Raw genomic sequence first — 15598 nt, 5'->3', positions numbered from 1 at the left:
TTGTTTGGGAAAAACATACAACACTGTTTGTGGAGAAAAAAAGACACAGCACACCAACATCAAAACCTCATCCCCACTGTAAAACATGGCGGAGGGAGCATCATGGTTTGGGGCTGCTTTGCTGCCTCAGGGCCTGGACAGATTGTTGTCATTGATGGGAAAATGAATTCCAGTTTATAAAGACATTTTGCAGGAAAACGTACGACCATCTGTCCGCCAACTGAAACTCCGCAGAGGATGGGTGATGCAACAGGACAATAACCCAAAGCATGCAAGTAATTCAACAAAAAAATGGCTTCAACAGCACAGAATACGCCTTCTGGAGTGTCCCAGTCAGAGTCCTGACCTCAACCCGATTGAAATGTGGGGCATCACCTTAAGAGAGTGATTCACACCAGACATCCCAAGAATATTGCTACACTGAAACAGTTTTGTGAAGAGGAGTGGTCCAAAATTACTCCAGATCATTGTGCAGGTCTGATCTGCAACTACAGGAAACGTTTGGTTGAGGTTATTGCTGCCAAAGGAGGGTCAACCAGTTATTAAGTCCAACGGTTCACATACCTTTTCCTCCCTGCACTGTGAATGTTTACATGTTATGTTCAATTAAACCACAGCAACATCTAATGTTTGTGTAGTATTATTTTCAGCAGACTGTGTTTTTCTATTGTTGTGACTTAAAGTTCAGAGCACATTTTATGACCAATTCATGCAAAACTCCACGTAATCCGAAGAGGTTCACATACTTTTTCTTGCAACTTTAGATCCCTTAGAACAGCAATTCCAGTCCCAATTGCTGTCATAACCCAAGAACTACCTGTGTCCATTTTTCTTTGTGTCCTGCTTTCCAGGACTATATTATTCCCAAATTACAAGTCAAACTAATGAAGCAGTTATAGAATATTATCTGCAAAACTCACCGATTCACCTTCCTTCTTCTTGGTTTGTCCAGAATAACCCTCAATGATGCTCAAATGATAGAGCTGTCTGACCAAAGAAAGAGCACAGGATTGTGCTGCCAGCTTTTTATTTGAGCCATGCTCACGAGCAAATATTCCTGAAATAGAGGAATGCTACCTCTGAGAGTGATTAACCAAAGGCAATCCTTTTATTCCTTTGTTTTAGAAATCTGTTTCCCAATGTGGCAACTTCCAGGTGCGTAGACTTCAGCTCTCAGAATTGTCATCAATGGCCATGAAATTTTGGGATTTGAAGTCCACACATCTAGAAAATACCAAGCTTAAGAAACTGCTTTAGAATGAAAAAGTTAAAACACAACCATAGTCACAACTACCTAAAAATCATCCACGTGTGAGCTCTGAAATTTTACAGATAACAGAAATTTTTAGGAATGTTGTATTCAGATTGTGATATAGGTGTAATAGTTTCAGTTAAATTTAGTCAGCTGTGTATGACAACTCCAGGTAATGGGGATGCGGGGAAAGGGTATTTCACAGTCTGAAAGTTCTTTGATTGCAAACTCCTAATCAACATAAAGCATTCCAGTATACTGAATCAATTCAGGCTGACTAATTTCTCTAAATGGAAAAGAATTCTTTTAAATTGGATTGATATATTATGTCAAGATATTCATTTCCAGTAAGACAAGGACTTACTTCTGCCCAGCTGTTTGACATAAATAGTCATTTCTGCAATGAAGCTCCTGCAATACATTCAAAGAAGGCAGCATTAGTGCTTTACTCCTGAGGAACCAAACAAGGGACTTCCAACATAGTTGCCTAACAAAATGCTGTGATAAAACCCATTAATATTCAAATATTCACACTGAATTAGAATTCACATTTTAAAATAATTCTACCCTGAAGCAACACTAATTACCGTGTTTCCCCGAAAATAAGACAGGGACTTATTTTCTTTTGACCCCCAAAATATTGATTGGGCCTTATTATCAGGGGGAGGTTACTGTTTTGGGGTTGCCGGGTGGCTGCTCTCTTGCGAGCGGGCGCCCAAATAGCCAGGCACAGCAGAGCAACACACCAGCCCTGAGGTGACCACGCTCACAAGCAGCCACCCGGCAACCCCCCTTTCCAGCTGGGCAGAGCGCCACTCACTGATCCAGTGATACCCCAAAGGCGGTATGCCGCGTGGTACTCTGCCCTTCCCCCAGTTCCCACGACTTGGCGCATTCAGGATACCCTTAGGTCAGTGCATGGCACTCTGCCCGGCTGGAAAGGGAGGTTGCATGAGCACCTGTTCCGTCCCCAGCTCGTGTGCCTCCCAGCCTCACCACGTCCTGGCCTAGCTCTCCCTGCAGGGCCAGGGCGCCAGCACCGCAGCGCTCCGAGCATAACCTATTATCCGGCTTCCAAACTCTGGAGATCCGAGTCTACCGGCAGCGGCCGCTCTGGGAGTACGCTCTATAGTTGTGGGCTGGCTGCCGGCAGAGTGTACTCCCAGAGTGTACAGCCATAGAGCGTATTTCCAGAGTGGCAACTTCCGGAAGACTCGACATCCTACCTCCGTGCTTTGGAAGCCGCAGAAAAACCCATGTGGAGGCGGCGGCGGAGGTGCCCTGGCTCTGCAGGGAGAGTTAGGTAAGGGCATTGTGAGGCTGGGAGGCGTGCAAGAGGGGAGCGGAAAAGCCGCTCGTACAACCCCCCTCTCCAGCCATGCAGAGCCTCATTCACTGACCTAGGGGCATTCCGAAAGCGCCAAGCTGCGGGAGCCGGAGGGCAGTGAACAGCCACTCATGCAGCTTGGCAATACCCCTAGGTCAGTGAATGGCGCTGTGCCTGGCTGGAAAGGGGGTTTGACGGCAGCTGCTTGGCTGCTGCAACAGTGGAACACAGCCGTTCGACCCTGAGGGTGTGCCCGGCTCTTCGGGAGCCCGTTCGCAAGAGAGCAACCGCCAGTATCCGAAGGCGCCAAGCAACCCGAGCCTTTGTCCCCCCCCCCCCGTTTCTGTGGCTTGGCGCCTTCAGGATACCGCTAGGTCGTTGAGTGGCGCTCTGCCTGGCCGGAGGGGAGGGTTGTCCAGGGGGCTTATTTTTGGGGGAGGGATTACATTTTTGCCCAGCTGAAAACTGTGGCATGGCGTTATTATCAGGACATGTCATATTTTCGGGAAAACACGGTAGTAGTTTTTCCAAACATGTACAATTCCCATCATGCCTTAGGGGTTAATGTAATGCTGAAAGAATTTAGAATCTGTAAACTATTTCTTGGGAGCGATGATAAAGTTTAAGAGATGAAACATGAAACTCTTAAATGAATATGTAAGTAGGATTAAAGATTTGATGCAAAATAAAACTGTATTTTGGATTGAAATTTATTGGAGCCTTTCTGCAAACTAAAAAACCCAGTAAGTCACTAAAGGCACAGGTCACATTACAAATGGTTGACTAGAATTTTGCTTGCCTCTGCTTAGGGGAGCCAACATATGATTAGACTGGCTAGATACATATCTTTCTTTCTATAAAGACAATACATCATTAACAAGATATCCAAGGAATATATGCTCAAATTTGGGACTTGCCTCCAATAAAACAATTAAAACAAATAACTCGCAGTAATTATTTCAGTCTGTTTTAGGATTTGATCAGTTAGGAATACTCTTTATTTGGTAAAATACATTTATACTTTGATAATTTACCTAAATGTTTTAGTGAACAAGGTTCTAATATGCTTATTTTGAACATGCATTAATGTTCAAACAGATAATCTGATTCTCAATTGTTTAACTAAAATACCATAAAAATCAGCCATCTGTAGATGAATCAACCCTTGAAATTTGTGTAATGTTTTAATTTTCACAAATGGCTTAACTTTGGGTAGCACATTTTTTCATGGTATGTTGGTTAAACATTCACGGGTTTGTTTAGCCACAAATGGGCTTAGCCATGATTATATATGGGATATACAGATAGTCCTGGAGAGGGTGACACTGCCCCAGATGGACCTGGTGCATAATCTGGGGGTCCTCTTGTACTCCCAGCTCTTGCGATGTCAGGAGGTAGCAATGGCCAGGAGGGCCTTTGCACATCTTAGAATTGTGCGCCAGTTGCCAACATTCCTGGATTGGGAATCTTTGCTCACACTCATGCCCTCACGATCTCTCATCTGGATTGTTGCAATGAGTTCTACATTGGGCTGCTCTTGAAAAGCATTCAGAGGCTTCAAATAATGCAGAATGCAACTGCACAGGTAGTAAGGTAAAGGTTCCCCCACACATGCGTGCTAGTCATTTCCAGCTCTACGGGCAGTGCTCATCTTCATTTCTAAGCCGAAGACCCAGCGCTGTCCGAAGACGTCTCCGTGGTCATGCGGCTGGCATGACTTAATGCCAAAGGCGCACGGAGCTCTATTACCTTCCCACCAAAGTGGTCCCTATTTTTCTACTTGCTTTCAAACTGCTAGGTTGGCAGAAGCTGGGACAAGTAACGGGAGCTCACCCCGTTATGCAGTGCTAGGGATTCGAACCGCTGAACTGCCGACCTTCTGATTGACAAGCTCAGCATCTTAGCCACTGAGCCACCGTGTCCCTGCACGGGTAGTAAATGGTGTCAAATATTCAACACATGTAACACCAATATTCTGGGTGTAATTCAAAGTGCTGGCTATCACCTTTAAATCCCCTCATGGCTTCGAGGCAGGTTACCTAAGGGACTGTCGCCTCCCAGACATTTCTACATGTCGATCTGGCAGATTGGGTGTGTTTTGGGTCTCATCAGCCAATGAATACAAGTTGTCAGGGAGCAGGAGACATGCCTTCTCCACCATAGCCCCTGTCCTCTGAAACTTCCTCCCTTCAGAGATCAGGAAGACCCAGACCTTACTGGCCTTTTGTAAGGTCATGAAGACTTGGCTGTGTACCCAGTCCTGGAGCCTCAAGTCTGTTAAGGGTCCCATTTCTTAATTGTATTAACATGCGTGGTTATAGTTTTACTTGGTGCCATATAGTTTTGTATTGTTTTAAATTTGTTTTAATATTTATGCTGCCCAGTGTCATTCGTTGAGATGGACGACCATAGAAATCAAATCAAGCCAATTAATTAATCAAATGCATACTATATAAAAAGCATTACTGTATAAACTCATTCATAAGCCCATCCACTGATAAACTGAAAGGACATTTTGGGTGCATTTTGGCACCCAGTATTTACAGCATATGCTTTTTAAATCATTTGCTCAGCATTTACTCAGCAGATATCTCTAGCTATGTAAACATGCATACAAACAGGCTATTAGTTATTCTAAGGAAATACATTTAATTTTAAACATTCTAGGACTGCTAAAGAAGTTTGAGATCAGATATTCAATATAACAGGAGCTAGACTGATCATTTTGAGCATTTCTTCTGGAAAGTGATATGAATTTAGCCAGTTTTTGCAAAGATGACTAGATTTAAAATCTTGCAGAGAAAAGCTCCAGAGATTATTTTTAAAGATAAAATACTGTAGGAAAAGTAAGTTATATGTAAAGCTTTGCCCAGATATATTAGTTATTTCACTGCAGACAAAAAAAATCAAACTAGATGATACTAAGTTTATTCTTAGCTCCTTCCTAAGCCACCAATGAACTGACCTTCAGGCACAGCGGCTTCATGAGTCAGAAGACCACTGGCTCTCAGGGACAAACAGCCACCCTTTCATTAATGACACCGATGTCAGTATGTTTCTCAGCCAGGCTTAAATTCAGCACTCAATTCGTTTCCTCCACCTGGGGGGGAACAACGACACCAGAAATTAGTTTACAATAGAGTCCCATGTGATTGCTTAGTACAGCCTAAGCAGCAGCACATGTGTGAACAAGCAAAAATCTCTGGTGTCGCAGTTGCCCCCCCATTCAGCACAGAACTTATATTGAATTACTATTGAAGTCCTTTTCCTAATGGAAAAATTGATTTTGTACAACAGGGCAATGTGTTTAGGTTTTAAAAAATATAGCCTTTATAGTAGCTTCCAATCACAGATTTACACATTCATAAACATAATTATGTATGCAATTAAGTACCTATTCTGTTCCATTATGTGGAACAGGAAAATCTCCATGATTGTATTTCTACAAAACAATTCTCCATATTTCACAAAATAAACTAATTAGTAACTTAATAACTAATACAATACTAATCAAATTTTTAAATATTTATTGCACAACCAACTTACTGGAGCCTTGAGCATATATGCTCTTCCTACCACCTCATACATACAGGAAGAAATTCAAAGTACTAACTACCAGTTTTCAATTAACCAGTTATTCATTAATGTGAATTTCTGTCAATTTGAATTGTGATTGATGGGGAAAAAACAGGACTGCAGAAAAAATTCTGAAGCTAAAAAGGTTCAGTGCTACTGAATTCTTTTATCTGAATGTTTAAATATAAACATTCGAATTTCCAAATTAAGAAATTTATTTGTTTAAATGTACCATTTCAATGTACCACCCACTTCACTTTCTCCCCATATCTAGATGAACCCATTTCAACTACTGTCAGCTACTAGGAAAGACAATGAAGAGTGTTTTGGGGGAAAATTCTCAGTTTGCTTATTTTAAAAACCTCACATCATTACTTTTAAAAGACAATGGGGGGAAAACAGGATACAGTACTTGGCAGGACACATTAAACACTGCAATTCCATGGGAATTTGTCTTCTAAGAGTTTTTTTTATCCCAGACAAAATTACATAGGTTTGATATAACTGACAGTACATTCATTATTTTTATTTTTAAAACTATGCCAATTAATGCCTAAAAAACTGGGTACCTCATAGTGTATTTATTTAGATGTTTTTAACATAATTTTCTTCTTTAGAGATGCAAGAAATCCATCCAAGCCTTCCTGGGAGTAACAAATTCTACACCCTGGAATGCTCTTGGGAAAACAGCAAACAGACCGAGAAACATACTGTCATCCATGCCTCTATCTTCACCAAGTAAATATTAAATAAAGCTTGTACTTGGAAAAAAGAACATAACAGCACAATTTCAAGAGCTATAGAGGAAAAAGTCTAAAATGGTAATTTTATGAAGAAATATGATAATCCTGATAGTAAACAACAAATGCACAAAGAACTATCTTTTATGGAAGCTGAAAGGGAAATGACATGAAATATTTCAAATCAGAAATTGAATCAAACCTCTGAATTTATGTATCAAACTACATCAGGCATCATCATTTGTTGGAGTCAAACTAGGAAGGCATTAGAAGCCTTGGTAGCTTTTCCCCTTATTTCTTTTCCTTTTTGAATATTGAATCCAAAGTTATATACAGCTGTTTTCTTGTTCAGTATTCAGAGAGCTGTATATTTCATTTTAGATGGTATATAGCATGTAAAAGTAAATGTTTAACTAGATTCCTTTAGAGTAATGTTCATGAAAAAAATACAATTGAGATATCAACAAAACCAAGACTAATTTATGAAGTTATTAGAAGGTGAATAGCTTCACTTTGGTTAATTTTGGATGTTTGAAGGACAGATAGGAACAGGAAGACAACTGAAGGCAGAGACAGAGGAGAGAAAATTATTTCTTTATCAGCCTATTATGTATTTAATCAATAATATATTTACTACTACAGCTTTGTTTTATATTGTAAGGAACTTTGCAATAGCAATTAAATGTCAAACACACTGCAAATATCAAGGCTTGACTGGCAAGCTACTTTATATATCTGGGATTACATGAAAGTACTGCATCTCCAAACAAATGGGATTAAAATGAATATCAGGCATGTAAAACAAATGCAAATTCAAATCGTTTTGGTGTGCATACACTAGCTTTCTACACGTAACAATTTTTATCTTCCCTATTCCTTTTAAGAGTATAGTAATATTCTCCATGAGTTTTTGTTCAAATTGTAATTCAGATTTTAAGAACAGGCATGGTACTGATTTTTTTCACACATAAACACATTAGCAAATATTGTTCCCAGGATTTCTGCTTTTCAAATTTAATAAGATACTATATGACTATTATATAGATTGTGAGACAGAACTAAGAACATTCTATAAATCTTACTACAAAATGACTGAAAACTATTTCCAAATTCAAGGAAAGAGGGCAAAAAACAATAAACATTGGTTACATTTAGGCCATTTAAATGGAACAGCCCATGCTTAATTACTCTGCTAAACCATTAAGGTATCTCTCTATTTAGAGATGAAGAGCACACAACCAGCTATTAACAAGGAAAAATTTTTTCAATAACATCAGCCTTATGAAAAAAAAAAAACTACCAAACCTGTTGTGATCAGGTCCCACTTGAGTGTATTTATATTCGCCTTGGATTTTTTCCTTTTGGAAAAACTGATTCAGACGGGCTTTAGCATTCTCCAAAGTCCAATTTCCATGAAGGCCAGCATTTAAATCAATTTCTTCTGACTCCAAAGTCTAGTAGCAAGGAACAATTAACTTTAAATTGTTATGAACACTACTCTTAATTTGATTACATGCTACTGTAAAAAAAAACCTTTTAACACTTAATTATATTCCCTGATAACCAAGTGGATTATTCCCAGAAAATGTTACATTTAGTGCTCCAAAAACTCTTACTTGGAGAACTCTAAACAGATAACAATAGGAACCTTTGGAATCTTATTTCCTAGAATGTACAGCATAATTGTATTATAATTCAGATACATTACTACAGATTTGGTTAGCAAAGGAATAATTAAACATTTGTACTATCTATTAATCAAAGTAAAACTGTCAAAATGTTAGCATGATTATATATAGCATTATATATACTATAGCAGTGATGGCTAACCTAATGTCAGCTAAAGCACGTCTCCTGCATGCACGGAAGAGACTCGAAAATCAGATGGCTAGTGGGAGGCGCACACACATGCACAATAGAACTGAGCTGGGGCAACAGCTCATGTGCAAGCAGAGAGAACTCTGCAAGCCACCTGTGACACATATGCCATAGATTCACCATCACTGTGCTAAAGGATTATATCTGTGCTAAAGTATTTTAGTCTTGCATCATTATCTTGTTTTACTTAAACAAGAAAATGATAGCTCTGTTGACAAACAAATATTTATAATGAAAAATGAGCTTGGTTAATAAGTTTTCAAGAAAAAAAACCTTACAGCCTGGACCTCCTGTTCTTCCTTTCGGGAATAATAATCATTCAAGTTAGCACCACGATCCCACTGAGCTCCACCATAGCCAGAATTTCCAACTCCTGTTTCAGTAAAAGTAGCATCAGCATCTAGCAATGGGAGGAGAAAAAAGCATGGTTACTAAAAGTATTAACATCTGTGATGTAGATAGTTTTAATATAAATGTCTGAACCTCACAAATACTGCCTGTCCTGCCCGAATAAGCTTCATTTGAAACTGACAATACACACCCTTATTAGTGAACAGAGTAATGTACATTCACTTTCTGAGCAGCTTTCAAGATTGATTATAACATCAAATTCAAAACAGATGTGGTGACAGTGACTACTGGAAAATCTTAGTTTGCTAATCTTAATGACTCCTAATAAACAAGAACAAACAGGAATTGTAGCTTAGGTCTGGGGAAAGGAAAGAGGGTTCATCCCCTCAATTTCCAATGTATTTAAAGTTGATTAAGTCTAACTTTTGAAATTACTTGCTTTAAGTGTGAAAGAATAAATGCCAAGTATAAATAGATGTCTAGTTTGATTATTTTCTGATTTTAAATTCCAGCCTTTTCCTAATTCTAAGAACAGATATTTTAGGAATTTAATTAGGAAAAAATAAAAAAAAATTGGGGGACTCTTTCTACAAATTTTGTTTACAATACTTCCTGATATTTTGAGAAATGTAAAGCAGGGTATAAACAATTTAAAAATAAAATGAATAAACCATAGCAACATAATATAACATTAAACTAAAACAATCAATAGTTCTTGTTAATTTTAAACTATTTGTCTCACTGTTTTAATCTTTTATACTATAGTTTTATGTATTATAAGATGCTCAGAGTTGTGACAATGAGATGAATGGCGAATAAATTTAATAAACAAAAAATATTTGACAAGTTATTATTGAAGAAAAACACAGGTTTTACAAATACTGGAAATATTTTGTCAGGAATTCTGAGGTGAATCCAGATTAAGAATAAAAAATCAAATAAGTCAGTTAATTATGTTGGATCATTGTTAGATGGGACTGAACTTCCATTGCCTAATAAGCACGGTTTTAATTTGTTTGGTAATATACAATGTATTGAGCGTGCAGAGGTTGACTGACTTACCAATTTCTGATTTGAGAGCCAAATGAGGGGGAACAGGCCCTCCCAAAGGAGCATCAGGTCCATCTCCAATATCTGCTCCAGAGGCACCTTCAGTAGGAGCACCCACTGCTCCCGCCTAAGCATAATCAAAAAAATCTGTAAAATTGCAACTCGTACTCTACGAAGAGTATATTTTCAAGCCAGGCGCACCTCAAGTAGAATTAATATATAAGTCAGGTTTACTGCTACAAAACAAAGGTGCATGTACAACTGCATTTTTCTGCATGACTGTGTTACAAATCTATTGCCCCTCCCCCCAAGATAGAATGTACCCTTTAACTTGAGTTTAAAAAGGTTGACATTTTAAAATGTTTAAAACGTGCTTTAAGAAATCTCGCCCTCTAATCCTGAATGCATATATAATGAATAAATTCCAAAGAATTCTAGACAAAAAACATTTCTGAATAAATGCCCCTCTCCCTCCCAATGGTGTCTTCTCTTTTTCTTTTCAAAATAAATTTTGTATAAATCAAAATATTCAGAATCTGAAATGAAGGATATAAAGCAAGTTCTATAGACTGATGCAAAAAGGGAAAAAATTGTGACTTCCAAATATAGTTTCTCTTAAAACACATTTTGAAAAAAAGTTTCAAGTAATGTTGTTGATAAAAATACTGCTTCTCTTTCCCAGACAACAAAATAGTGTGCAACCCCCCCCCCCCCCTAAGCACGATAAAATATAAGACATATTCTGCAGGTGGTAGTATCACTTACTCCAAAAGCTGGAATTTCTTCACTTTTGATTTCATTCACTCGAACAAGATAATTAAGAAAGTCTCTTGCAGCATTGGTCTGAGCATCCTTCTTGTTGGTGGAATTGCCCATACCAATATAGTTGAAGCCTGTCACACGGACCTATTATAAATATAAATATATTGCTAAAGAACTTCAGCAACATACATGCTCGTTGTATAAAGTTAACATAGCTTTGCAAGTCTTCTTAAAGCAACCTTGGTTAAATAGCAAATCCTACAGCAGGATTTGTATTTGCAGTTCCCACTGTTTGTTTGACATGGAAAGTGGAATTCAAGTGAGAGTAGCAATATGTACTGTTGCTCTTACCCTGAAATGATTGAATGCTTGCCCAATTCACTCTATAATCAGTTTTCTGGATTAGTCACATGATCAATACAGGTTTTGATTGTTTTCCAATCAAAACCTTATGACCCAAGTCTCTACCTCTGCTTCCTTTCCAGCAAGTTCCAGTCATAACACAAATATGAAAAATAAAACTTCCCTCTAAATTAGATTTTTCTAAGTAGCAGATGGTATATCATTTAAATGTTTTAGTTGTTTTATTATACTTTAGATCTTTTTGTTTCATTTTGCAAGCCACCTGAAGGTCCAGCCTTGAGGAGCAATGGGATTTGAATTAAGAAATAAGGGCAAAACTTATGTAGGTAAATCATCTTTGGCATTATTAATTTAACTAAGAAAGTTAAATATATGCTTGGGTCTCCCTGAGAAATAGGAATCAAGTAAGGGTTTAACCTGGACTGGCTTGTATCTAAATAAATATACTCTGTTTGTAAGTCTTGCTCTCTTTATTTCTGGCTAAGCCATATATTGTAGTTCTCTATGTAATATAAATTTAGAAAAATCTTTGTGAAGGGAGCTGGTGAATAATTATTCTGGGCAGTCATTCAATGCTCACCTCACACACAAATTTCTGCCTGTTCTTGTTGCCCACAGCACGGATCTCATAAGCAATGGTGATTTTTCGCTTGCCACACCAAGCATATAGGAAATTCTTCACATCCCCCATGGCTGAAGCAGCCTGAGGTAGACAGAACCTATGGAGTAAAAGTACAAAGCATTAGATTCCCAATGTAGTTGTACAGAGACAAGCCTCTGCACAAATGGAATAAACAATATCTGGTCACAGGACAAATTCAGGAGTTGTACTTGAAAATAATTTGTTGTGCATTCTCTCACATGCATACACATTCAATTCCAAGTAAAAGGAAATATAGGAAATCATAGCCTTCTGGTTCTTATATGTATTATTTATTAATCATATATTTTCCTGTTACCAACAAATATCCCATTTTATAACTCACTTTTATATCAGAAATAATTTTGGAATGGAACAATAAAAAAAGCCTTACCCCTAGGACATATTACCCACCCGACAAGCCCATTTCCCACTGTTTTTGTTAGCTGCTATTTCAAGATACTAGAAAAGGGTCCTTGCAATCTCAGGAAAACAGTATTTTCCTATTCGAGTTAAAATACTCCTTCTTATTCCCCTTATTTGCTTAACTCAGACCTTGTGCTCAATCCGAATGGAGATGCGCACCTTGTAGTGAAATCCCTTCTAGGTAGGCTTATTCTTCTTTTAACGAAGCAAGAGGTTTGTTAAACCTCAAATGGATTAAATGACCTCTTCCCACCCAATTTCAGAGATGCTGAACAACCCAAAGCGGTATGACAGCACCACATTCAACGCAAGTTGTAGCCTAACGCATCTGAAGAGCGGCCGCTGCCCTTATTCCCACCTCTGTGGAAAAGAGCTGCGTTTCCCTCCCAACCAAGCAGCTCTACTGCGCATGCTCTTCGCCGTTAGCCCTTTCCCTCTTCCCTCCGCACATGCGGATTCTGCCCGCGCTTGTCGCGTCTGCGCAGTCCTTCCCTAAATTTTAAGGTCTGTTTACATTCGGAAACGCACGACCCCATTGCGCAAAAATACATATGCATGTGTTGTTGTTTTTAAATAGACACAACCTAACCTGTTCTGGTCTGATCCTGAAAACTTTGTCTCGAGGAAGGCGAGACAATGCAGAAGGTCGTTCGCCCCTTTCGCAGACTCCCGTTCTCAGCACATCCTCAAAATGGCGGCGGCTTTACGCTTGCGCAGAGCTAAACTTCACGACTAAGGGCCTGGTTTCGAAGAATCTCTCTGCGGGGGCGCGACGAGTACAGCGCCTCCCATGGGAAGACATAGGGTTGCAAGATATATAGGGGAACGGCGTGAACAGGCTTTCCCAATGGGAATTGTGTAATGTGCTGGTTCGTGGAAAATCACATAAAAAGGATGAGAAAAAGCTCACAGAACTTGTCCTTGGGGTACTGAACAGATGATAGATCTTAGCATTTTTGCTAAGAAATCATCATAGAAACCTATTGATAATACTGTTCTCTTTAAGTGTGAACTCATTTGTCTTAGCAAACACAATACTTGGGGCACCTTAAACGAATAGCAGTAAAGCCTTATGGATCAAAGACTATTTCACAGGTTCATGAAATAATTGCTTCATACATGATTGCAGGTTGGGGAGTAGGAACCATAGAGGTAGCTAAAATTATAGTGAAAACAGAGTGCAGGTTTCGCGTATAAGCTTGCACCTACAGTATATAAAAGCAGAATTGTATAAGTGGCGGCATAAAATCCTCCTGTTGGTAAATTAACTCCTTCAACGGTATAGAATACTATTAACTTTGCCCAAGCCCAGATATAATTATTGGTTTTATTCAGCTATATATTGGAGCCCTTGTGAAGATTTCTCCTCTAAGAAAATATCATTCAAATCTGCAAGATTCATTTCAAGTGCATTCAAATCTTCAAATCTTCACCCATAATTTTCTTGATGTTCATTTATTCTGTATACATAACAAAGTGCTCTCTTAAACATTTTGAAAGTCATCCAGGTCATGGTTGTCCCAAGGGTGCTTTTTTCAAGAGGCAACTGGACTCTCTTGTTTTTCTTTGAAGATGTTTCGCTTCTCAGCTCTTTCTGGATAATGAGGAATGAAAGGATTTACAGTATATTCCTTGCAGACAGCTGGTCATTTATATTCCTTTAGAGCATGGGTATCAAACTCAATTTCATTGAGACCCACATCAGGGTTGTATTGACCTCAGATATGTGTGTGTGTGTGTGTGTGTGTGTGTGTGTGTGTGTGTGTCTGGGATGGGCACAGCCAGCTCAATATCACTCTTGTTGGGTCGGCACCTGTGGTGGCTTGGACAGGGCTGGGTGGAATCCATTGTCTCCAGCGGTGGAAGGCAAGACCAGGGAGAGCGGCAACTCTTGTCCTCCAGAGGACCCTTGATGCTCCTCTCAGGCAACGCGGACCCCCAAATGGAAACGCAGGCTGTCCATAGCCCTAAGCAACAGAGGGCAAGCGCCCAGCCGGCTGTGCTTACCTCCTTCTCGAGGCTGCTGCTGCTGCTGTTCGTGCTCTCTTTGGCCATGTTGCTCATGGTGTGTGTGGGAGGGCAAAGTGTGTGGGTTAGAGGGAGGCCCACTCCCTCCATGGGAGGAGACCTGGCTTTGTAACCAAACCATTCTCAGCGATAGGATGGGAGACCACCAGGAGAGATCAGGAGGAGGAGACAAGGGGGAGGCGAAAGGGCAGCAGCGCTGCTGGTGGCCAAGTTCTAAGGCAGGACTTCCTTCTTCATTTTCTTCTTTTTCCTTCCCTCATCATTCTCTTTTCTTCTTACTTCCCCTCTTTCCTTCTTTTTCCTTCCTTGCTCTCTTTCCATCTTCCCTTCTTTTTCTTTTTCTTTCCTCTTTCCTTTTCTCCTTTCCTGTCCCTTCTTGGATACTCAAATGCAAAAGGGGAAACATTTTTGCTTTTGTTTTGTTTTTAGTTTCTTTTGCTAGCCTTCTGCCAGCAAATTGGAACCCGGGGGACCGAGTGTGCCCCCAGGCTCAGTTTTCAGCCAGGATGGCCTCCTGCAACCTTCCTCCAGGAAAAACGGAGCCTGGGTGGCCGATCATGTCTCTCCAGGCCTCGTTTTTGGCCGGGACAGCCTCCTGCAACCCTCTGCCAGTGAAAATGGAGCTGCAAGGGGGAGGCACCATGGACTGGCACCAGTCCACGGCATGCCAGAAACTGGGCCACACAGACAAGCGAAGCCCCATCTGCAGAATGCAGGCAGCACAGGAAAACACACACACACACACACAAACCAGTCCATGGAAAAAAACTCTCTCCACAGAACTGGTCCTGGGTGCCCAAAAGGTTGGAGGTCACTGCATTAAAGCATCTCTGACAGGTGATCATCCAGTTCTGTTCAAAGAAGTCCGTTGTAGGAGAACTCCACTTCATAAAGCAGCCTGCTCTGCTGACTTATAGCTCATAGTCAGGAAATTCCTCTCTATGTTTGGCCTGTCATTGGATCTGTTCTGCCCCCGGGTCAATAAAAAATAAGCCAACCCACTCTTTTCAAGTATTTGAAAACACTACTATATGTTCCTTTCACTTGTCTTTCCTGTAATCTAAACATTTAACTATCCCTCAGAGGATTTGATTTCCACATCATTCACTACTTCAGTAACACTCTCTGAACTTGTTCTAAAATTTGAGTACTACAAATGCATCTAACCAGGGTAGAGTAAAATGGAACAATTACTTCCCATTTAC

General features: G+C 39.8%; 1 protein-coding gene across 3 annotated transcripts in view; it reads right to left on the bottom strand.

Moving 5' to 3' along the window:
• DHX9 (DExH-box helicase 9) overlaps window positions 1-13061 on the bottom strand; it is a 34828-nt gene extending 21767 nt beyond the window's left edge. The window contains exons 1-8 of one of the 3 annotated variants that reach the window (XM_081949278.1): window positions 12955-13061; window positions 11880-12018; window positions 10940-11080; window positions 10187-10301; window positions 9052-9173; window positions 8201-8349; window positions 1617-1663; window positions 921-1057 (exon numbers count right to left, since the gene is read on the bottom strand). In XM_081949278.1, coding sequence (XP_081805404.1) covers window positions 921-1057; window positions 1617-1663; window positions 8201-8349; window positions 9052-9173; window positions 10187-10301; window positions 10940-11080; window positions 11880-11990 — 822 coding nt within the window. In that variant the 5' untranslated portion in view covers window positions 11991-12018; window positions 12955-13061. Of the gene's footprint in view, window positions 1-920; window positions 1058-1616; window positions 1664-5544; window positions 5680-8200; window positions 8350-9051; window positions 9174-10186; window positions 10302-10939; window positions 11081-11879; window positions 12019-12524; window positions 12751-12954 lie in introns of those variants that run through there. The other 2 variants (XM_081949279.1, XM_081949280.1) reach the window with 2 other exon arrangements.
• Window positions 13062-15598: the final 2537 nt, after the last annotated feature.

The sequence above is a fragment of the Natrix helvetica genome (genome assembly GCF_964273705.1).
Source record: "Natrix helvetica genome assembly, chromosome: 3".
Classification (NCBI taxonomy): Eukaryota; Metazoa; Chordata; class Lepidosauria; order Squamata; family Natricidae; genus Natrix; species Natrix helvetica.
This window is presented reverse-complemented; position numbering and strand designations above follow the sequence as displayed.